We start from the raw sequence: 23,046 nt of genomic DNA on the forward strand, positions 1-23,046 counted from the left end.
ATAACTCAAATCTGCAGAAAATTCAGTTTTCCCATATTTGTATCCAAGTCAGTACCTATTCATTTAAAACTAAGTTCCAATTTGTGGCATAGACTGTGAATATTATCCTGTCAGCCCGGTTTCTTGAGTCCTGCAAGTTGTTTTACAGACCAGTGTGAATGGTGGAATGCACTGAAATGCTGGGCATATTTAAAGCCTCCAACTTTTTCTTCCAGCCTGGATCCTTTTGCTCATTGTGACCTTTTATAGTTGTACCGTGAGATACTTGGAGTGGTTGTCACGATATTCCACTTTCTGGAATAACAGACTGAAGGCCCATATACCTCTTGTTATTTGCTGTAGGTCCCAGGTGACCGTATGATGCAATGTAGTGAATTATGGTGATGGCCAGCAAAATGTCAAGCTGACAAGGTTATGGAATTTCTCAGCCAGCATTCTACATTACACCTTCCAGTTATATGTTCTAAAATATATGTGCCATAGCTAGACTTACAACCAGCATTCCACAAGCCAGCCTTAAAGATAACTTATTCTTTTTCCTCTTCATATGTTGAGAAAGTTTTATAGAACGCTGGCTGCACAGACTATATATCACCAGGTGATGTTTTGAGAGTGGCATGAACTCTTGAAACAGAAAGAAACTATTCATAGTTAAATCCTTAACTTTTGTAGGTTGATTTTAAATTTGTTTTCTTTGACATAAAAGACTATTTAACTTTAAAAATAGCACCTGCTACAAAGAACTCAATGTACAGTGAGTGAGCTGGGGCAAAGAACTTTAAATTATAATTTAGATTTTGTGAAAATGCTGGAACAGGAGAATAGGTATTTTATTTCTCATTCATAAATGGTTATAAATAGTGGCCTGTTATTGGTTGGAATAAGTCAGCAGAAACGGTTTCCTTTATGACCAGAGAGAAACAGGGTTATTGGAGTTCTCTTCTGGGATTATTGCTGTATCCACTTAGACTAGTATGGTTCTTGAAATATTTGTGTGGAAGCTATCTCAGAGATTTAAAAATAGTTTTAAACAAATCTAATTAAATTCATGTTGGATTCCAAAATCTGCTATTGATATTAGAAATAAAAGTCAGTTTCTTTTGTAAAAAAAAAAAAGATGATAACATAGATGAAGTTATTTTAATAAAGATTAAAGGTAGTCCTCTTTGCATGGTGATGCAGGACCATAAAAATAACCATGCAAGCTGTAACTGTGCAAAACAATCTTAATAATCAATGGGAAAATTACTAGTTCTGTCACCTTAAAAATTTTTTTTGTCAAAACATTACAGTTGTTTTACTGTAGGTGATGTATTTATAGGGAAAGGAAAAAAAACAGTAAAGCTGATATTTATCTAGTGCCCTGTAATTTAAAATGTTAGAAACACTGAGAATTAAAGTGTTTTCTTTCTTCGAGTAGAACTTAACAAGAGTAGTTAGAACATTTTTGCTTTCTTCTCATATACTTTATGATGTGGAGTATCTCTTCTTTGCCTTAGTGAGCCGTTACACTCCTTCGCAAGTTTGAATCAGGTTCCAGTATCTTACCATTATGCTTTCAAAGTTGTGGAATATCTGTGAGTTCCTTTAATGTTATTTCCTTTGGACCATCTTTATCCTACATCACAACCACTTTCCAATTTCACTTCCAGTGTCACCACTTTTCATTTCTTTGCCGTGCTTTTGTTGTTGTTGTTGTTGTTGGCCCTTTTGACTATACACTTCTGTAAAATGTCATGCGAGTTTATCAATGTAAAGTGAGGAGGCAACACAGCTACCTGCTTTGCTGTCTGTGCATGAACTGAATAACAGATATGCTGGGATCAATCACCAGCAGCCTCTGAAGGAAGTGACATGATTGATTACTGATCATGGTACACATCTGTTATTTATGTAGTGGTTTGTGGACCAAAGAGCTAGCAGTGAAGTTTGTACTTTATGCAGTTACCTAGTTAATATTGTGGCAAATGAAGTTCAAACCGTGTTGTTGGGGGACTGAAGTTATTTAGCTAAACTGCATTAACTGAAATTCATGCATATTGGAACCATACAAAGTGAGGAGTGCTTGTATTCCAGTTATAAATTATTTGTAGTATTGTGAAATCTTGGCCAGGCTCCCTGTGTCCTTGCCTATTACACACTGAACCCATCCAGCGTAGCCAACCTGTCATTTAGAAATTCAATTCAAAATTGAACTGGGAGTTACAAAGTCTTTGACTCAACCTCAGAGTCAGCTTTGACTCTTCTTCTTACTCTGCACCTCAGTGTGGATCAGACACTGGTGGAAACATATTCCAGACCTTATCCAGCGTGGGCAGTTTTGACTTCATCTGCCACATAGTGAGATCCTGGACATAGCTCTAGGTGGTTACCTTGGTCGTTTTTTCCAGCTCTTTCCTGTCTCCTTCACTGTCTTCCCTCTTCTTTAGCTTGCTGCTTATTTCCTGTGCATATCTCCATGTTGTACTGATTGCCCATCTATCATAATATTACTTCCTGTTTCTTTTTCTTTTTTTTTTTTTGCGGTACACGGGCCTCTCACTGTTGTGGCCTCTCGCGTTGCGGAGCACAGGCTCCGGACGCGCAGGCTCAGCGGCCATGCCTCACGGGCCCAGCCGCTTCGCGGCATGTGGGACCTTCCCAGACCGGGGCACGAACCCGTGTCCCCTGCATCGGCAGGCGGACTCTCAACCACTGCACCACCAGGGAAGCCCACTTCATGTTTCTTTTAATTCTTGTTGCCATCATCCTAATCCATGGATTTTTCAACTTGTCTTTCAGTTATTTTAATAGTCTCCTATCTGACTTCTCCACCTAGGTCACTCTCCTTTCCAGTTAATGCCACATGCTATCACAAGAGTAATCTTCCTGGAAAATTCTCTCCTTGGGGTCTACAAAATAACTTTCTAATTACAGAATAAAATCCAAACTTTTTATCAGGCCTTTATCCATTGTCTGACTTAAGCCTACATCTCCCTGTTTATCACCTGACCCCTCCTCTCAGGAATCTGGGGTTTCAGCAAGGTAGACTTCCTCATTATCTCCCAAATATGCCTACCTCCCCCTTTCTTACACACTATCCTCCTAGGATATAATCCTTTCTGTTTTTCTGAAGCCTACCTAGCTTCAAAGGCTTATCTCAAATGAGCTCTCCTGTAAAGTCTATTTTGACTTCCCAGAAATGACTTTTCTCTGGAGTTCCACAGAATTTACATTTTCCAATGTTACTTATTTGTATTTTTAGTTATTATATATTACCTAGTAGTTCCAGTTAGCTTTTACTTTCTTCTGTAGTATGTAGAATGGTATTTGACAAAGTGGTAGCCATAAATGTGTTCATTCTTTCATCTAGTTTGTTTTTTTTTTTTTGAGCTGCAGCCTTTTTTCTAAAAGCTGAGCTACCATGCTAGAGGTAAAACATTAAAGTCCCTGACCTCACAGCACTCTAGCTGAATGAGGTGTACAGAAAAGTAGTCAGGTGATTGTAATGCAGTAAGCCAAGCAGCATGAGGAGCAGTGAATGAGAGCCCGCGGAAGCACAGAGGAGAAGCACCAAACCTAGATGAGGGGCAATTGGAAGTGCTTCCGGGGAACTGAGGTTTAAGCAGTATCCAAAAGGTGAGTAGGAGTTAGGTAGGTGAGGGGGGACAAATGGAAAGAGTGTTCCAGGCCAAGGACACAGGGTATATATAAAGCTTAAGGAGGGGTGAGAGGCCCTGTCCACTGAGGAACTGAATCCAGGTCAGTGTAGCTAGATTGTAGGGAATGATGTTTCAGAGAGAACAGAATCTCTATGATGAGAAAGATGTGGGAATATTTGATGAATGTTTAGAAGGCAGGACCTGGAGATGGATGTTTGGGTGGGTGAAAGGATAGAGCAGCCCTCAGGTTCCTGTTAAGGGTCTCTCAGTGAATGGAGATGTTAGGGGAAGATGATCAAGTTCCATTTAGGACATTGTAAGTTTGAGGTACCTGTAGAAGATCTACAGGAAATAAACAGTAGTAGACAGTGTGGAGCACAGCAGAAAGCTTTGGCTAAGAAATGTAGTTTTGGGTGACATCATCATATGATAGGCTGAAATCAGAATGTATGGAGTTAGTAAAGCAGAAGATTTTAAGACCAAATCTTGAAGCACATCAGTGTTTCAAGGGTAAGGAAAGAGTGGAGTCTGCAAAGAATATTAAGATACAGTGAACAAAGAGGAAAGAGCAAACTAGATGGGTTGAGATGTCACAGATGCCAAGGGAAGACTGAAATCCATCCATTGGATTTAGCAACATGGAGACCATTAGTGACCTGAGTAAGAGGAGTTTCAGCATAGGAGAGGTGTGGGGAAAGGGAAACACAACGTGACCCTGGCTGGCTGGTAGTGAGTGGAGAAGTGAGCAGACAATTCTTTTGGAAAGTTTGGTCATGGAGGAGAGGATTGAAGCAGAGTAGAAGCTGAAGAAAATGGAGTTGAGGGACTATTTTTTAAGCTGCTGGAAATCTGATCAGTTCAGGGGCTGATAGGAAGAATTCATTCGTGATAAATAGGTTGGCCTGAAGTTGAATTTAGCCAGGGTTTAAAACTCCTTTTAAAATTCTTCACCCAAACATGTCCTTTTATCTTTTGGTATTCTAAATAACTTTCCAACTATTAATCACTGCTACTTCTAGGTTTCACTGTGGTCTTGTTATCCCAATGAGATTGCAAATTCCTGTAAAGCAGGATTCAAACTATTCTACTCCCATATTCTGGGTAGCACTTATTTCAGTGTCTTACGTAGAGAAAATTCTCAACAGATATTATTTTTAGCACTCTCATTTGTTTATTCTTTGAGGAAATATTTAATGTCCACTGTGTGCCAGGCATTATTCTAGGTGCTGAGGAACAAAGGTCATTAAACTAGGCATATTCCTTTCCCCGAAAGAGTTTATAATCTAGTAATTAAATAGGAAAACACAGTAATTATAGAATGCAAGAGATATCCTGAGTGGCTACTTTATATATATAAAGTAGCTTTATATGTATAAATATATGTTATATATATATTATATGTATAAATATACATGTATATTTTTTCCCATGAATTCTTGCCACCATTGTGGGTGAACAACCACAAGCAATTGGAGAGCTAAATGACTTACTTAAGGTGGAAAGAAAAAGATAGTAAAAAAAAAAAAAAAGGAAGTATTTTTGTCATAGTGTATACTCCTTTGTTTACCATTTCTAAAGTCATTGGGAATATGATGGCTGTGCTTTGGGGGAGTTTTGTTGGTTGATTGTTACTTGGCATTTGAGAAACTAACCACTCTCCACATTTTCTCTTTTCCTTTACAGTAATTTGCCATCTTCCATGTATGAATGGAGGCCAATGCAGTTCAAGGGACAAATGCCAGTGCCCTCCAAATTTCACAGGGAAGCTTTGTCAGATTCCGGTCCATGGTGCTGGCGTGCCTAAACTTTATCAGCATTCCCAGCAGTCAGGCAAGGCGTTGGGAACACATGTCGTCCACTCAACACATACTTTGCCTCTGACCATGACGAGCCAGCAAGGAGTCAAAGGTAAGCTGATTATTTTGATTTTGCCCGTTCATCAGAACTCTGTTAACATGCCAAACCCATAAGAAGCCAAGTGTCTGCAGGGCTGGTATTGGGACAGAATATGGGCCCAGGTATATGGTGCCAGTGCTTTCTAGGCTGTAGGGAATGGTATCTAGGAAATAAGAAAATGGAGCCCATCTTTCTCTGGTGATGCAGGACCAAGAGCTGATAAACATACATGGCACTGTTCTGGTAGGTCCTGGGAAATGGAAAGATGAACAAGATGGTGTTCTGGCCCTTATGGGATTAATAAACTAGAAGATCACACAATACCTGCTGATGAACACCAAGTCTATTTTGTAGTCGAAGAGCTCTTGCTTTTAGTTCTAAACAATCTGTAACCTCACCTCCCTGGGCTTCAGTTTATTCATCTGTAGAGGAAGGTAAACTAGGTCACTTGGAGCTCAGAAATTCTATGACTAATTCATTCTTTTCAACCTGGCACCTCTTACACATGCACAACTTTTAAAAAAGGAGTCAGAGAAGTGTTACTGGCTCTTATTCTTTAAAACCTGAATCTTAGCATCAGAAGATGAAATTCTGTGTGAAAGCTGCAGAGAAAGAAAATAGAGATGTAAAATATCACACTTTGGTATTTTGTGTGTATCACAGGAAGCACAAAAGTACGTACACACCAGGTTTAAGGGTAAGAGAACTATGCTTTGTGAAATTGTGTTGTAAATCCTACAGTCTCTACGATGGACACTTTGTGAGAAATTCAAAAATAATCAACCTCTTGAGTCTATTACTCTTGTTTGGTAGAATGTATGACCACAAGTAGCACAAATTTCGTAGTTTTATGACTCCTCTGAAAAAAATTTTTGTCTCTTGGATCTGTTACTGTGAGAAGTTTAAATTTCTCTTTGTAAAAGCAGTTTTATTCTTTAAAGTATATAAATTCAGGTTTAATTTTTGAGTGTCCCCTTTTACTCTCAAGAGTTTTTTAATGGCTGTGCAGCAAAAATAGATACACACTAAAAATATATCATTTATCCCAGGTATAATATATATGTACTTAAGTATATGTGTGTATATAAAACTTAGTTTCATGCTGACTAGCATGAACATTTACTTTCATCCTGATGTACGTATCAATTATTTATGACTGATAAGTTTTCTTCCCGATCTGTTTTAGTGAAATTTCCTCCTAACATAGTCAATATCCATGTGAAGCACCCTCCTGAGGCCTCAGTCCAGATACATCAGGTTTCAAGAGTTGATGGCCCAACAGGCCAGAAGGTAAAAGAAGCTCAACCAGGCCAGTCCCAAGTCTCTTACCAAGGGCTTCCTGTCCAGAAGACTCAGACGGTCCATTCCTCATACTCCCACCAGCAAGTCATTCCTCACGTGTATCCGGTGGCTGCTAAGACGCAGCTTGGCCGGTGCTTCCAGGAGACTATTGGGTCGCAGGTGAGCAACACTGCCCAGCCCATTTTAGTGATGTGTTCTAGGTATAGTCTCATTGTAGTAGGAAAGACAGACTTGGTTGAAATAAGTTTTTTGTAGAAGGGGTTGGCAAACTGACCTGTGGGCCTGTTACTCTAAATAAAACTTTATTGGACACAGCCACACCCATCATTTACATACTGTCTATGTCTGCTTTCATGCTATGGACAGAAGGATGGTATACTTTCAATGAGGTCATATGATCTGAAATGCCTAAAATATGGTCTGCAAAGCCCTTTTCAGAAAAAGTTTGCCATAATTTGTCATCTTTTATTTTCTTATACAAATTTATAACTAGAATGGCAATGCATGAGTTGTTTGAAGTGCATTTTAAATATCATTGGATTTATGTGTAACTCTAGGTCTATATATCGTAAAGTGAGAGAGAGGCTGACTTCTTTTTAAAACTCATCATTGAATGTGCATAGTAAAAGCAACATAAAATTACTGGTTCCTCTACCCCAGTTACTTGGTGCTTCCTGCTTTGGAATTATGTGATAATGACATAGCTTTGTCCTATGGTTCTTCTCCTGTCACCTGATTATGATTTGAACCCCCTGTGAGAAGAATAGGCGAGATCTATTTATTATTCCTGCTGTTACCTGAATATTCAAAAAATTGTGCGTGTGTTTGTGTGTGAGTGAAATATCTGTTGGTAGTAGAATAAATCGTTCTTGCTTTTGAAACCTGGAGAACACTTTTAGGTGCTGGGCAAGTCCATGGTTGGGTCATCCCCTTTCTTCTAGGGGAGGAGGTAAAACTGGTTTGTAGACCAGAATGGAAAGAACAGCCATGTAGAGTTATAAGACCTTGGTTAGAGCCATGGGCTCAGCACTTGGTGGCAGGGAACCAGCTTCCTTATTTGTCAAGTGGAGACAAGAATATGGGGCTTTGTCAAGATTAGACAAGGTAATGTGACATGCTCTGCAAATGTTACAGAACTATGCAACTACTAGCTTAGAAGACACTTACCTATTGATAGAGTCAAACATAAAAAGAGAGCAGGTGATTGCTTATGTCGCGTAACTTCAGTAAGACAGGGAAGGCTTGATGCCCCACATAACCTTGGTCTGCCTGCGGAGCCTGAAATGCCTACTTAAGAGGGACCTTTTCCTTCCTCAGTTGAAGACCAGGTTTAAACACATGCTTTTTGGAGAAGGAATATCATCAGTTTACATTTAGCTTAGAAGTAAAGACTGGATTACTGTGTTAAGGGCAAGTTTTTATAGGGGTAGTGGGGCTGAAGTAAACCTCGTATGCTGCACAGTTTGCCCCAGACAAGCCTTGGAGAAGGAGGATGAATTTGGTGCCATTTGCATTGTTTAGTCATTTCAGCTTAGGTTGGTCATGAGAAAGGAAAAAAGCAGGTCCTTTTAAAATTCTGTGCCCAGTATCCTTCTCCCTAGTTTCCAAGTTGGAACACAGATGGTAAAAAGCAAGAAAATGAGATGTCAACAGACTTGTTATTCTTGTACATATAATCGTAGGCAGATGATTGCTAACTAGAAAGAATATAAACAGATTATTTACTTTTAGGCCTAAGCTGGACTATACAATCCACATGAATTGGATAGTTGGTGGAGTTACCCAAATAATCCAAACTCGGTGGAACACTTTTTTGCCTTATCTGGATACTTCTCTGACTTTTGGTCTGAATGATCCAGACAGTGATCTCAATTCTTAATTCATTTTGCATGTGTAGTAACTAATACACAGCTTCAAAATAAGACCTGTTTTGCGAAAACATTCTCAGAAGATATTTGCTTTTCCTGTTGGTGAGAAATATTGCTGAATGCCCATGATTGTCCAGTTTGTGCAATTAGGATGGTCCAAGCATTAAAAACAAAATTACTGGCAAATAGTCAATAGTATATAAGATGTATCCTACAAAGGTGTTTGGAAATATTTGTGCCTTCTTGCTGTGGTTGGTGTGCAAACATAGTTACAGAGGGAGGTACAGGTGGATTTTAAATACATGGCAGAAACGACTGCATAAATACTCACTGGTGCTTTGCTCAGTGAGAAAACTCTTATTAGATGCAGATTACAACTACTGAGACCTTCATGTCATAGTCATCAGTAAGCACCTCTGTTTATGTATTGCCATTAGAGGTCATATACAAAACAAATTTAGTAGAAAAAGCCCTTGTTTCTGTGGCACATTCTAAAAATGAGGCAGTAAACTTGAGGTTGAAAAGCCAACACGAACTGTGATCAGTGTATTTAAATTCATGGGAGCTTCATAGAATTTCAGGAACTGCTTGGATGGTGGAGGAAAATGGATGATTGGTTAGGAAACTAAGCTCACAGAGAAGTGGGGGAGAAATTAAACAGAAGAGAGAGAACACTGCAAGAAACAGGTAAGGAAGAAGTGTCAGAAGAGACCAGAGAAGTAAATTAGTTTAGAGTTCCTGGCAGGCTTTGGCACAGATATGAAGCCTTTTAAGCCTGAGGCATAAGGCAAAGTAAAAGACTTGGTATCAAGGTAAAAATCGCAATGATGCCCCGTTGATCAGGTGATCAAACTCAGAATCATTAAAAGGGGGACAGCTGATATCATATGCCTCCTGATGGGATGCAGTATGAAGTGTAGAGCAACACCTTAAAGGTATTCTTGCCAAAAATGTGTGAGCTGAATCTAATCAGTCCTTTACACCTAACCTCCAGCTCATAGGGAATACTGAGGGTGAAGAAACAAGCCCAAACTATCATACTCCCTCACATCAGAAAGAATGATAATGTAGGGTATTATTGCTTGGTTTCTTCATATCGTTAAAAAATAAAGATTGACTTCCTCAGAAAGAGACTAAAGAGAGACAATAGCACATATAATATATGAGCCTTAATCATATCTTGGTTTTAAAAAAATCAAAACCCAGCTCTGAAAGACATTTGAAGAACAATTGAGGAAGTTTAAATACGGACTGGATATTAGATGGTATTTTGGAACTATTATTTTCTTAGGTGTGATAATGGTGTTAGAGGTATGTAGGGTAGTGTCCTTATTCTTGAGTGAGGAATGCTATGATGTCTGTAATTTACTTTCAAATGCCTTTTATACACAAATATAACAAAATTGTAAAAATTGTTGACTCTGAGAGGTGGGAAAGCAAGTGATCACTGTATTATTCTTTGAATTATCTCAGCATATTTGAAAATTCCTTATGAGGAAAAGAAGGAAAATGTGAACATTTCCTAGACTTATGAATAGAATAATTTTATGATGAACTTAAAAGCTCTAAGTTTAATACATTTAATGAACTTTTAGAAAATTTTAAAAGTTTCAACTTTTGAATGAGATGGGAGTGGACGTGGGGCTGGTAGGCGTGAGGAGGTCAGGGAAGAGAAGTTGGCCTTAGTCCAATTGTGAAATGATCAGGGTCCAATCTAAGAAGTAAATTTAAAGATGAAGAGATTAATGCAGAGGCTTTTGTGAAGAATCCAGCATCAGGATTTGATTATGGGCTGTTGTGAAGAAAAAGATGGTGCTGAGTTGGAGTATTCTGAACTCCCTGGCTTCAGAAATCAGATAAATGCGCTCTCTGATTGATTAACTGACCCTTGGAGGGGAGGATTGTGAGGTAAAGATGAGTAGCTACATCTTTGTTTTAACCAGTTCCATCTTTGATTGATGTCAAGAATCAGGTATTCTTGAATATCAATCATGGAGTCCAGTGCTGTTTTAGAGATGAAGTGAGAGAGGATTAATGGAGAAAACTCAGTGGTCAGTGACTAGACTTAGTGATGATAGTTAAATTAATAAGAACAGAGATTGTTTTGGCTTGGATTATAAAGTGGAACGAGGAGGAATAATGGGATTGGAAATATCTAAAGTGTTTTTCACCTTGATGGAAAGTGTCAAGATAAAGGGGGAAATACCTTTCCTATTGTAGAAAGTGATGTTTCATCTTTCAGAGTCCTAAAAATAATTTCTTGTTCTTAAGATTATATAAACTGTTGATTTCTGTGTGAATCAGGCTGGGTACAGGCATCACTAAATTCACTTTAAAGTATTAGAAGAATAGAAATTAATCTAATAGAACGTACAGGGTGGCTAAGAGGAATTGGTTTCTTGAATGTAAATCAAGTTTGAAGTAGCTGAAAAGTCATAATTTTGGCAGAGATAAGTATCTGTGCTATCTGCAGTAAACAGTGGTATGCCATATATATTTGAAAACATTTCTGAGATTTTGCTCAATGTATAGAGCAAATTAGAAGTACATTTCTAGGGGGTATAATTACCAACTACTTTCAGTATAATCTCATGTTTTCATGTGCTTAAAACTTCAACGTTTCCAGTCAAGTTTTCATCTCTAGGGAGAGGCCAAATTTCAGAAAAATACCCCTCAAATCTATTTTTGCACCACAGGGTCATCGAATGTGTACACTTTTTCCATTGTGCAAGGGTGCCCTTTATTTTAAACTGGTTCTGTTAACAGTGACTAAATTTGAGATTTATTTGGCATCTGATTGTTTGGTTGTTTCAAACATGTTTTATTTATTGCCCAATTACTGGAAATAAATATTTACAGTGACCTAATGATGTCAGATGGTATGAAAAGACCTTGTGCGAGAGGTAGGGTTCAGAGTCCAGCTTCCATGTTGGGTGTGCCATTGCTGCCTTGTGAAATCATATGCTTTTTGTTCATTGTGGAAACATGCCCCTTAATTAGACAGGAGTTACAAGATGAGACAAAAATTCAAGTGCCTCAAGATTTTCCGATTGCAAGTGCCAAAAAAGCAGCAAATTCCATGTATAAATACCTGAGTTAAATAAGGATAGAAATACTAGAAAACCTGAAGTAGATGTAAACAGAAGAGAGAGGGTATTTTTAGTACAGCACTCTAGCACGGATAAAGATAATCAAATAACATACAAACCCACTTTCATAGTTGGCAACCATAAAATCCCCATAATGATTAAAAAAAACCCATGGGTACAAGATGTACAAACTATAAGGTATAAAATAATCTATAAGGATATACTGTACAACATGGCAAACATAGACAATATTTTACAATAACTATAAATGGAGTATAAGCTTGAAAACTTGTGTACCATTATATTGTATATCTGTAACATGTAATATTATACAGCAACTGTACTTCAATTAAAAAATACAGTTTAATTTACAAAACCATAAGAAACACTGTAAGATTAAATTCTCTAATATATATTCTATAGAAGAAAACAAGCTTTATGTGGATTAGGAAGAAAAGGACCACTTCTTGATGTGAAATCCTGATATCGTTGGAAAAACCTTTCTTTCCTTTAATTACTGGTCATATAAATTTTAAGCCCCGGGACAAAAATTGAGTTAAAATGACATGAGAACGGTTTGGGATCCTCTTAGAGGTTCCAGAAGTTGTTCCAACAGTTCTTTTTGGACAGGAAGAATAGAAACAGAATGGGCCACTGGAGAAAAAGATTCTTTAATTGGAGATTGGTCTCTTTTGGCAGACAAATTCAATAACATCCTCAAGCTCTAAACCTTAACACTGGAACGAACTTACACACACACACAATTCTGAAGGGCCAAGCAGATGCACTTTGCTTTTGTTTAAAAAAACTTTAAAAAAAATAAGCATCATGGAGAAATTAACAGGAAAGTGTGAACTCACTGAAGTGGAAAAGTAACTGAACTACATGGCTGAAAGTCCTTTTTAAAAAAGTCACAGGACTTTGAAGAAAAATATTTCCTGGTTTCTACCACACAGAAGCCAATGAGAAAGTAGAGAAACAGATGCCTGTCAGTTCCACACGGCAGAAAAAACAGAGATGGATAAGTAGAGATGTAGCTGTAGATATGGGCTGCAGACTTTGCAAATCTCTTCTCAGTGATGGAAAAGGAATTTAGTGCTCAATTAAGGGATCAAGGACATGAAGTTCTGCTTAGAAACCTCTTCTTTGATTTCCTCAGACTCTTCTCTGCCCTGATGATGAGCATTTCTGGGGTGAGGCCTGAAGCTGTGATGAAGTACCAATTTTATCCTGATGGGGGGATAATGCCAGCATGGTTGTAACACTTTCACTCTGGTTAATTCCCTAAATTGAGTCCATAAACTACATAAATAGGTGAGAAGTCTAAATAAAGAATAACTATAAAACATTTTCCCAAAGGCTCTTGTTGGCCTCTTGTATCTGTGTTATCCCTTATGTGGGAAGGAGAACTGAGTCATCCAGGCTGGGTCAAGAGTGGGTACAGGTGTGTATGTGGCTCTCTTCTCTTCCCCATTTCCCTAGGCCACATGCTCTTGGGGTCAGAGCCCTCCGGGTGAACTTGGCCTTCTTGCAGAGGGGCTGCTGGACAGTGATGAGGGAAGGCAGGGCCAGAGCCACCAGACATCTGCCTTCTCCAGGAGCAGAGACCCCTGTGGGGGTGTGCTGATTGCATTTACTGAAGTTTGGCCTCCTTCAGGTGGAATAAGTCATAGACACCAGGCACTTCCTATGCCATCTGGGGTTTACTTCAGTATCCTACTCAAATAGCCCTTTGGCATAATCTAAGAAATATTTGACTGTTAGGGAGTCTGGTTGTCCCCAGCAACTGTAAAATGGCCATCCTTGCCAAACCTTACCTGTATCAACAGCAGAAGGTGTCACATGCATCGCAGTGATAGGTCTTGGACCTCTGCAGTGTCGATTGGTCTTTCCAACTGCCTCTGCCAGATGGACTTTGTGCAGGGGCCCTCTTCCTTGGAGTTGAAAAGATCAATAAAGACAGGGATAAGACCCAAAGGGGAAACACACTGCACATGAAAGAGAACATGTCTCCATGTCACTGGGCTTCTGCCAGTGGCGGTAAGAACCGCTGGTTTTACTTGGATTGAGAATGTAGGACTGAGACATTAGGATAATCAAAATATAGATTCTTAGAACTGAAGTAGAGTACTTAAGAGAATGGGTGATGACCCAGACATTACCCTTCCTACTGCCTAATATCGAGTCTTTACCCAGGCCGATGTCTTCTGGGCACCAAAGAGGCTGTCAGCTTCAGGTGTTCACTTACCCTGACCTGTTTAATAGACAAGCAAGTTTGTGTTTCTTCAGTCCGCTCAGATGTTTTTCATTTTATTTATGATAAAGGCAGTGAAAATGCCTTTATCATGACATGGAATATCAAATTTCCATATTTTATACCTCTAAGGCTCACTGAAATAATATACCTATTAACTAGACTCCTGTTTTTTCAGAGGAGTAGACATTGTAAGTAATCATGGGGCAGTTCAGAGTGGATGCATGTTGTGTCACTTCTGATGTTGACAAAGTGGCAAGATTTTGTGATCATTACATTTGAAGATGACAGTTCTGAGCACGTTGGAAGTGGTTTTAGGAGCCCGTGACTTGAACTGATGGCTGGTTTAGGCTCTGTACGTTACAAAAATGTGTGAAGAGTCAAAGCTGGTATTTCTAGGATCTGATGTTGTTTCTTGGCTTTGTCTGCATTACCCCTTGGAATTGAGATTTGCTAAAATGAAGTGGAATCATCTGATTTGCTAAAAAACAAAACAACACAGTTCTTCAGAACCTGACCCATAAAGTTGTAGTGAAAAAAGCAACATTACCCTTTGTTGAAAGACAATAAAAGGATTCCCCAACTCTGCCCTGTACCTTCCCCCACAATGATGATAAATACTGTATTTTTATTCCTCATCCTCATTCCATTTTTTCTCCTTTTGTATATAAAAGAATTTATAGGGCTTCCCTGGTGGCGCAGTGGTTGAGAGTCCGCCTGCTGATGCAGGGGACACGGGTTCGTGCCCCGGTCCGGGAAGATCCCACATGCCGCGGAGCGGCTGGGCCCGTGAGCCATGGCCGCTGAGCCTGCGTGTCCGGAGCCTGTGCTCCGCAACGGGAGAGGCCACAACAGTGAGAGGCCCGCGTACTGCAAAAAAAAAAAAGAATTTATATATGAAATTGGATATTGTTTTGACAAGATCTCTCTTTGAGACTGTGCATTTACTCGAGTGATACTGCTGTTGTGCAGTTTGGAAACTGGTTTTGAAGGAAGTGTTTCAGAACCAGTTAACAAGCTGCACATGAAAACTAGTCTTCGATTTTCTGCAGCTCACCCATTTAATGTATTCTCAATGAATCCGAAAGCTTCTGATGCTCAGTTCAGCCTCTCGTGGGCTGAATACCACCATTGAGGGCATTTAAAATAACATGTATTCAGCCCTGAAGAGAATTCTGAAATCCGGACAGAGGAGTTCTAAATATTTTGAACAAAGACAGCAATGCTTTCAAGATGACACTTTGGAGAGGACTGGCTTAGAGTGTGCAGGCTTTGATGGAGTTGAGAAAATGGTCTGACGGCTCTGTGGCTTTGGGGCAGGCATCTTAGTAAGGCCGTGTATTTTTATAAAATAGTTGATCGAGAACATTCACATGTATGGCCTTACCTGACCTTCAGAACAACCTCATAACAAGGAAAAGTAGGTATTCTTGTCTCCCATTTACTTAAGTGAAACTTGAGGCTCAGAGAGGTAAGGGGACTAGCTTGTGTTGGTATTTCCAAAATAATAGCTCTTTTCCCACTTTGGCAAACTCACCATATCTCTGGCCCTTGGTTTCTTTATTTTTCAAATAACTGGTTTGGCTGAGAAGACTACCAAGGCCTCTTTTAGTCATGCAGTCCTCTGACTGTGATGATTTTGATGTCTCTCTTCTTTTCTGCAATCTTAGGCACCACCGATACTTACATATGCACAGGATCTGTGGACAAAGCAAACTGTACAAACCTCAGATACAGTCAGTACCTAGAAAGATCTTTCAAATCCACCCCGACTTCAGAGACTCAAGTGTTTGCTCCTCTGAAAAGCATTTCAATCCTTCAGTGCACATTGCTCTCTCCTCCCGACCTTTTACTGCATGTAGAATCCAATCAGACCATTTTGAGTTTAGTTGTTTTAAAGTTGATGATTTTGTGCCTCTCTTCTCTTCCCCACAAGCTTGTGCTTTGCATGAGGACAGGGCCACTTACAGACTGAGCTCAGTACTGGGCACAGGTGAGTTGTCAGTAAGTATATTAGTATTAGTCAGTGTAGGTTAGGTTTTGCTGCAGTAATAAACATTACAGAAGCTTACACTTTGTATGCACTATGTGTCTAACAGGTGAGCAGGGGGGCTCTGTGCTACACATCTCTCAGGGACTCAGGCTGATGGTGGTTTCCACCATGTTACTGCTGTGCTGTATGGAATACATGACCTCTCAATTCTGACAGCAAGAGAAGTCTTAACCCCCAATGTGACTGTAATTGGAGATAGTCTGTAAGGAAGTAATTAAGATTAAATAATGTCATAAGGGTGGGGCCCTGATACGATAGGATTAGTGTTCTTGTAATAAGAGATACCAGAGAGCTCCCTCTCTTCATCATGTGAGGACATAGCAAGATGGCAGCCTCTTATAAGCCAGGAAGAGAGTCCTCAGCAGAACTGGCCATGCTAGCACCTTGATTTTGGGTTTTGACACTCCAGAACTGGGAGAGAAAATAAATGTTGTTGAAGCCACCCAGTCTCTGGAGTTTCGTAATGGCAGCCCAAGCTGACTAACAGAGTAAAGGACCAGAGCGTGTGGGGGGAAGCAAGTGGTTCTTTGGTGAGCAGTAAATGTTCCCACCACAAGTGGCAGAGCAGTGGTCAAGACAGACATGGTTCCCTGCTCACAGGGAATTGAAGAAACTTATTAATATGGCTTGTGGCATTCAGTTTTTCTATACTACTTGTGACCAAACCACAGGTAATTATTAGTTTTGAGTTCTGTGTACTTGGATGAGATACCGAAAAACTGAAAGCTTAACCAAGTGAGGCACGTGTTGCAGCTGACATAGTGTTATGAGGCCTCAAATGGGTTTTTGTTCCTTTCAGTATCTCTATGTAAACAAAAATGAAACTGACAAGCAATGAAGCTTCATAGAAAGAATTTCTCTCAATACAATTCTAGAAATAAGCGTTGGGGAGAATAGGCCTTATGTTCATCATTTGTGAGTGATCTGATTGCTGTAGTAATAACCATGCCATGCCTACATGCCTGTCTTTATTTCCTCCCTCATCTTGAGTCTAACTTTATAAAGGAAATATCCTTGGTAATGGAAGTTTGGATAAATTTCATGTTTGTACCATCTAGTACTAGGATTTATGATGTTATTTGTGTTTTGCTGCAAGGAAAGGCTAACAGGAATTATGATGTTGGGATATAATCATGAAAAAACATAATTCTTTTTGCAATTTAAGAATAGCAAGACACATACATCATAGCTTGCTAGACTTGACTGTTGAAATACTCAAATCATTGTAGAGGTGGAGAAAATAGGCAGCCCAAATTTGATCGTTTATTTAGAAAAGATGTCAAGTAGAATCATACGTTTCATGCTTAAGAATTTTTTCTCCTTTTATGTTACTTTAAAACCATTTTTGCCTTAGTGTAACTTTAAAAATACTGTTTCATAAAACTAAAGTAGTTGTCTGGAATTCCTTGAAGCCCATGGTTTGGCTTCAGCAGGCTTTAAACAAATACACTGTCAGAAATCAATGTGGATACATTTCCAACAGTTAATGCCCTAGTCACAGTAGATACTTTGTAAAATCAATACCCTGAAATATCAGAGGATTATGGTTGTATCAGATACACCACATGCCTAACATTGTTTTAATTACTCTAGTAAAAGAAAGCTGGTGGACTTTAAAAAAACAAAACAAAAACAACAAAAAAAGTCTTGCCTGTAAAGAATGTTCTGCTCAAGCCAAAGCAAATTTTTTACAAGTTCTTTTAGAAAATCTGGAAGTATTTAAGCGTTTTCCTCTTCTTCTTATGAGACAATGCCTGTTACCCTGCCAGTGCTCCATCGTACAATATTCTCCTTTATGACAACAGGCGTTTAGAACAAGTTGATCAAATATGTTGCTATAGTTACGTTAGTGATAGGGTTCAGAGATTTGGACCTTTTTTCTCATTGGCACATAGACATGAACATATTTAATGTTCTGGTATATGGACGCTGAAGAGTTCTCATGAGGTTTTCTAGTTTGATTTGGAGCCATAGTTGGTCCACAGGCTGGAGGACTGTTTTGCTCGGAAGATGGGCAGAAGTCATTTTGCCAAAGTGGAGATGTGTTTATATCACAGCGAAAAGATTAATAGAAACAAAGAGGCCCTGTGACAGAAGTTTGGATTAATTGTTACATTACATACAGGGAGAACTTTCCCCATAAGGGTCCTCATTCTGGTTTTTATGAGAAATCCCAGATTTTCAAAAAATGGCATTCACATTCCTCAACCAGATTCAGAGAACTGAGGGTGTAGCTTCTGTTTGCCAGAATACCTCAAGGCTTTGTGCCAGAACCTTGGAATAAGGTGCTTCTGGGTGGGGGTAGAGGTGAGCATGGCAGTTGCACACTTGGAATAATTTATGGGACACCTGTGCAGAGTGGGTTGATCAACCATAATGTGACTTTAAAATGAGTCATCGCTCAAGGCATGGAAAATCTGTGTCTCCATGACCGTCTTGAATAATTTCTGATATTTTGCCTATTGGTAATCATCTATTCATTATAATTCTTATAATTTAGAAAGGAGCCATTTAAAAGCTGTGACTGTTTTTAGAAAGAGCTGCCCTTTTTTTTGTGAATACTGACTAGCAGAAAAGGGAGAGAGTATGAAGCAGGGTCCAGAAGAGGAGGCCCATTCTGGTTATCACTGATCAGGTTGGTCCAGGTCACGGTATGATGTTAGGACTAGGAAGCATGTGGCAGCAGGGAATCTAGTGTATCAACCTGGCAGGCAGGGAACATTTAAGGAACATGGAGCTTCACAGGTTACCCTCACCCCTGCTCTAGAGTCTTCATAAAATCATAGAATCTAGGTGCATCAACGAATATTTGCAATTAGTCTATCCTTAAAATTTGATTGGTGAGGAAGCTAAAGTCCAGAGATAAATAAATTTGCTTCACGTCTTGTTTTGAGTTTATGGTAGGTAAGGGCCAAGACTGAGGCTTTCTGCTTCCTACTCCAATATTGTTTCTACTGTTCCATCCAGGCTCTTAGGTCATTTCTCCTGGGTGTGGAGGATTCACAAGAAACCATTGCTGTCTGTATAAGTCAGCTCGGGCTGCCATAAAAAATACTATAGACTGGGTGGCTGAAACAACCAAAATTTATTCTCATAGTTCTGGAGATTGGAAGTCTAAGATCAAGATGTTGAGAGATTCAGTTCCTGGTCGGGCTCTCTTCCTGGTTTGTAGATGGCCACCTTGTCACTGTCTTCAGATGGCAGAGAGAGAAAGGGCTCTGGTCTGTCTTCCTCTCCTTATAAGGACACTAATCCTATCACAAGGGCCCCACCCTCATGACCTCATCTAAACCTAATTACCTCCCAAAGGCCTTACCTCCTAATATCATCCTGTTAGGGGTTAGATGTGAATTTGCATGGAGGGGCACACCAACATTCAGTCCATAATACTAGCTGAACGTGAAAGAACAGATACATTCGCTGGGACATGTTTTAGGGAGTTCCATGTTCTGCGGTGTCTTGTGATTGCACCATGTATGCTTGGGAGTAGATGCAGAGTAGGCTTCACTATTTTGGCTTCATGGTCTTGGTCCTCTGGCACCAAGACATGGCATATGACAAGAAGGATCTTGATGTCCCCAAAGTGAAATCATCTGCTGCTTGAACATTGATATTAACTGGTTGACTTATTGTGATACCATGTTGTCCTTATTGAGTAGAATAAAAATGAAATCCAGATAATCACAAACTCTCCACAGCATTTACTCCCTGACCATTTTCTACCGGTCAGAGCACTTTTGTGAAAACCTGAACATTTTTAGCAAAATCTTAAGAATATCGTGTTTCTTCTTAAATATCTAGAGCTAACTTATTTTTTTTATACATCTTTTCTCTGTAAGTTGAATCTGGGACACTGTATTATACTGAGTAACTGTTAGATTACTTTGTCATTTGTTAAATAAGCCCGGATGTTTAAATGAGGGACCCAGAGGAAGGGGTCTAATATTGACTGTGAGCCATGCATGTCTGGACATGTGGCTGTCTCACGTAGAATCTGCCTCTATGTATTGTCTAAGTTTTGAGAGGTCTGTGAAAATGGACATTTTTAGTCCCATTTTATAGAGAAAATAGGCAGAGAGAGGTTGAGAGTTTTGCCCATGGCCATGTAGGTGATGATGGGTAAAGTGAGGATTTGGACCCACGTTTGTCCAACTTCAAAGACTATGCTCCTGTCATTTATTCAGTTACGGGTCATCTTTACACTGCTTTTCACTGGACCTGCAGGGGTAGAATTGTGTGGGAAGGTCAATTTCACAGTCATAAAGCACTAATTCTGCCAAACATGGAGATGCCTGGGGTTTGTTTTGTGTTGGGACCTCTCTTACTGGGACAGCATTTGTTGGGAAAGAGATCATTTGTGGTGAACTTAAAAACCCCCTTCTGCTAGTCATGTGAGGAGAAGTGTAGCTAACGGGCCTTTAATAATTATCCAATTTTATATTTTGGTCCTCTATTACTGATCATGTTGACCTTAAATATAATTTCTTCCCTTTTTCCCCCCATGAATGATGTAATCTATCCCGATAATTCTTACTTACTTTTGAGGGGAAGTACCAGATGTAGAATACTATACTTTTATAAAAACATACTCTTTTCTTCCTCTTCTTCCTCCTCTTTATCAATATTTCCACGTTTGCCACACTGCTTCAAAGATGTCAAATAGCTCACTGGAAGCAATCCAAAACTTTTGGGAAAAGGAACGGTTACCTTTGCTTTTCCCTGTCTCCTGATTAATTTTGATATCCAACTACAGATTGACTCCCACATTGGGAGAATTCTCCATGGCTTAGCTCCACCTCATTCTCTGACTTTCCCCACTGGCTTGCTGTTCCTTTGCATTTGGCCTGCCTTCCTCTGTCCTTCCCCCGCCCTCGCCCTGGGGTCTCTTCCAGTTGTATTAGGTATTGGGCTTAGTTAAAGCCGCTCCATCCCTTTGGAATCTCTCTCCCCAGTCCAGCCGTTGAGTCACTGCCTTGTTTCAGTTCTTGCCTAAACACAGCTCTGCACACTCTTGCAAGAAAGAGTTGCAATGCATCAACCTCTCTTCTTTCATGTTTTACTTTGGTGCAGTCTCTAGAAGCATTTTAAAAATCTGTATTCCTTTAACATTTTAGGTTCTGTTTATTTGTTTCTTTGGTTCTAGCGCCTTAATCTCTTTGAGAAAATGTTCTTTATTCAAACTCAAAGTATTTTATACTTCAGTGTATAATGGTTCCTGATAACAAAATAAAGTGAGCTACATACATGTGATAAGGATAATTTGTAAGAGTACTTCACTATTAACATTTTTAAATGTCTTAAGTAGTGGATCCTTGACATGGTGGCCATCTTCGTGAAGTGACCCTTCTACTACTGAAATATCTGAACCCTTTTAAGAAATGTATCCTGAGAGCCTAACAAATTGGCCAGCACTGTACCACTTGATAGGATGCACCCACACAAGATATAAGCTGAGGAGGACGGTGCAGGTCCAGCCCATGCTCTGCTTACCAAACACTATGTCCTGGTGCAGAACACACCCCAAAAGATCACCTTCTTTTAGTCCCTGCACAGGGGCTGATGGGGTAAGGTCAACCATGCTTGGACATGCATCATTTAATCTCACCACAATCCTTTGAAGTTGGGATTACTGTCCCATTGTCTCAGTACTGGTCAGGAGAGGCTGGATAATCTGTGGAACATCTCGTCAGAGAGGGCTGGGGTTTAGATCCAGCTGTAATGATTCCAATCCAGTACTCCTTCCTTTTTCCCAAGGCTGAATCTTCCTTGGAGAAGATCCACTGGCCCAGTGTAGCAAACGTTCTTGAAATGAGGATATTATAGGTACCAGTAATCTTAAGGTATGAAAATTGAATCTCTTGAAACCACACTCCAATGTTTATCACAATCTCTTCAAGCAATTGTTCATCTCTGAAGCAACTCCAGTGGTGAGATTTTAATTGACAAAAAATATAAGCCATGATAAGTTGAAAACTTATCATTCCAGCTCATATATTTATAGGGAGATCTAAAACCAGTTGTCATCACAGCCTTATTTTGAGTATCAGGAAAGCGGTATGGTGTTTTAAAACTGAGGATTTGCAAGGTAAGTTTTTCAGATAAATCTGCAGATAAGTGTTCTCAATCAGGTCAAGATTTAGAAGAGTACAGTGTCTTGCAGTCTGTTAATTCTTAACAATGTTTAACAAAGGCTTTTACACCATTGCTTGCAATAATTTTTTGTTGTAAAAGTCAAACCATGAACATTCAAGGAGTAATTGTAATGATTTTTAAATAGTCTTACCTTCTGATATATAGTGCTAATACAGGTATGCAGATAGGAAAGGTCGAATTATTTTCATGCACCCAATCTTCTAAGAATCATGGTGATTAGGACTGGGAGTAGCTCTATTTGTTTTTCCCTTTTCTCTCTAGTTTGCATAAGTCCTCACCTCTCAGGCTGAGGTGAGCATCTCTGGTGATGTTGATTTGAGGGACGAGGTGTGAGACACAGGAGATGGGTAGGAATGCATCTGCCCAGACACAGTCCTGTAGAGATGTGAGAGCAACAGAAGTACTTGGGGTTTCTCTAGTGTGTAGTAATTTGCATTTCCTAAATCAAGTAATGCAACCTGTCAGTGTATACTGAGCATGGAACCCTAGACCTGGCAGAAACCCTAAGAGTCATCTACTTCATACCCTGAGCATTCCTGAGAGATGGTCCTCCAGCCTCCATTCCCAGGGAAGATATTGACCTCTTCCATTGTTGAGGATTATTAACTGTTGAAAAGGTCTCCTGCTAAATGAGCTGAATCCTTTCTTCCTGTGATTTGCAACCTTTAGTCCTGCTAATACCTTCACCATGCAGCTAACTTCAAACAACAAGTTTGTTTAACATATCTGAACTCTGCCATCTGTCTTATTATCTCTACTTTCTTCAGTTGATACTCACAGGACCCAGTTG

General features: G+C 39.5%; 1 protein-coding gene across 6 annotated transcripts in view; it reads left to right on the top strand.

Moving 5' to 3' along the window:
* Window positions 1–23,046, top strand: part of LTBP1 (latent transforming growth factor beta binding protein 1) — a gene marked incomplete at its 5' end in the record, with an annotated part of 426,899 nt that overhangs the window by 211,645 nt on the left and 192,208 nt on the right. For all 6 annotated transcript variants that reach the window (XM_082672355.1, XM_082672356.1, XM_082672357.1 and 3 more), the window contains 2 exons: window positions 5,325–5,549; window positions 6,724–6,998. In XM_082672355.1, the coding sequence (XP_082528481.1) occupies window positions 5,325–5,549; window positions 6,724–6,998 (500 nt within the window). The remainder of the gene's footprint in view (window positions 1–5,324; window positions 5,550–6,723; window positions 6,999–23,046) is intronic.

Source organism: Grampus griseus, assembly GCF_964374135.1.
Source record: "Grampus griseus genome assembly, chromosome: 15".
Lineage (NCBI taxonomy): Eukaryota > Metazoa > Chordata > Mammalia > Artiodactyla > Delphinidae > Grampus > Grampus griseus.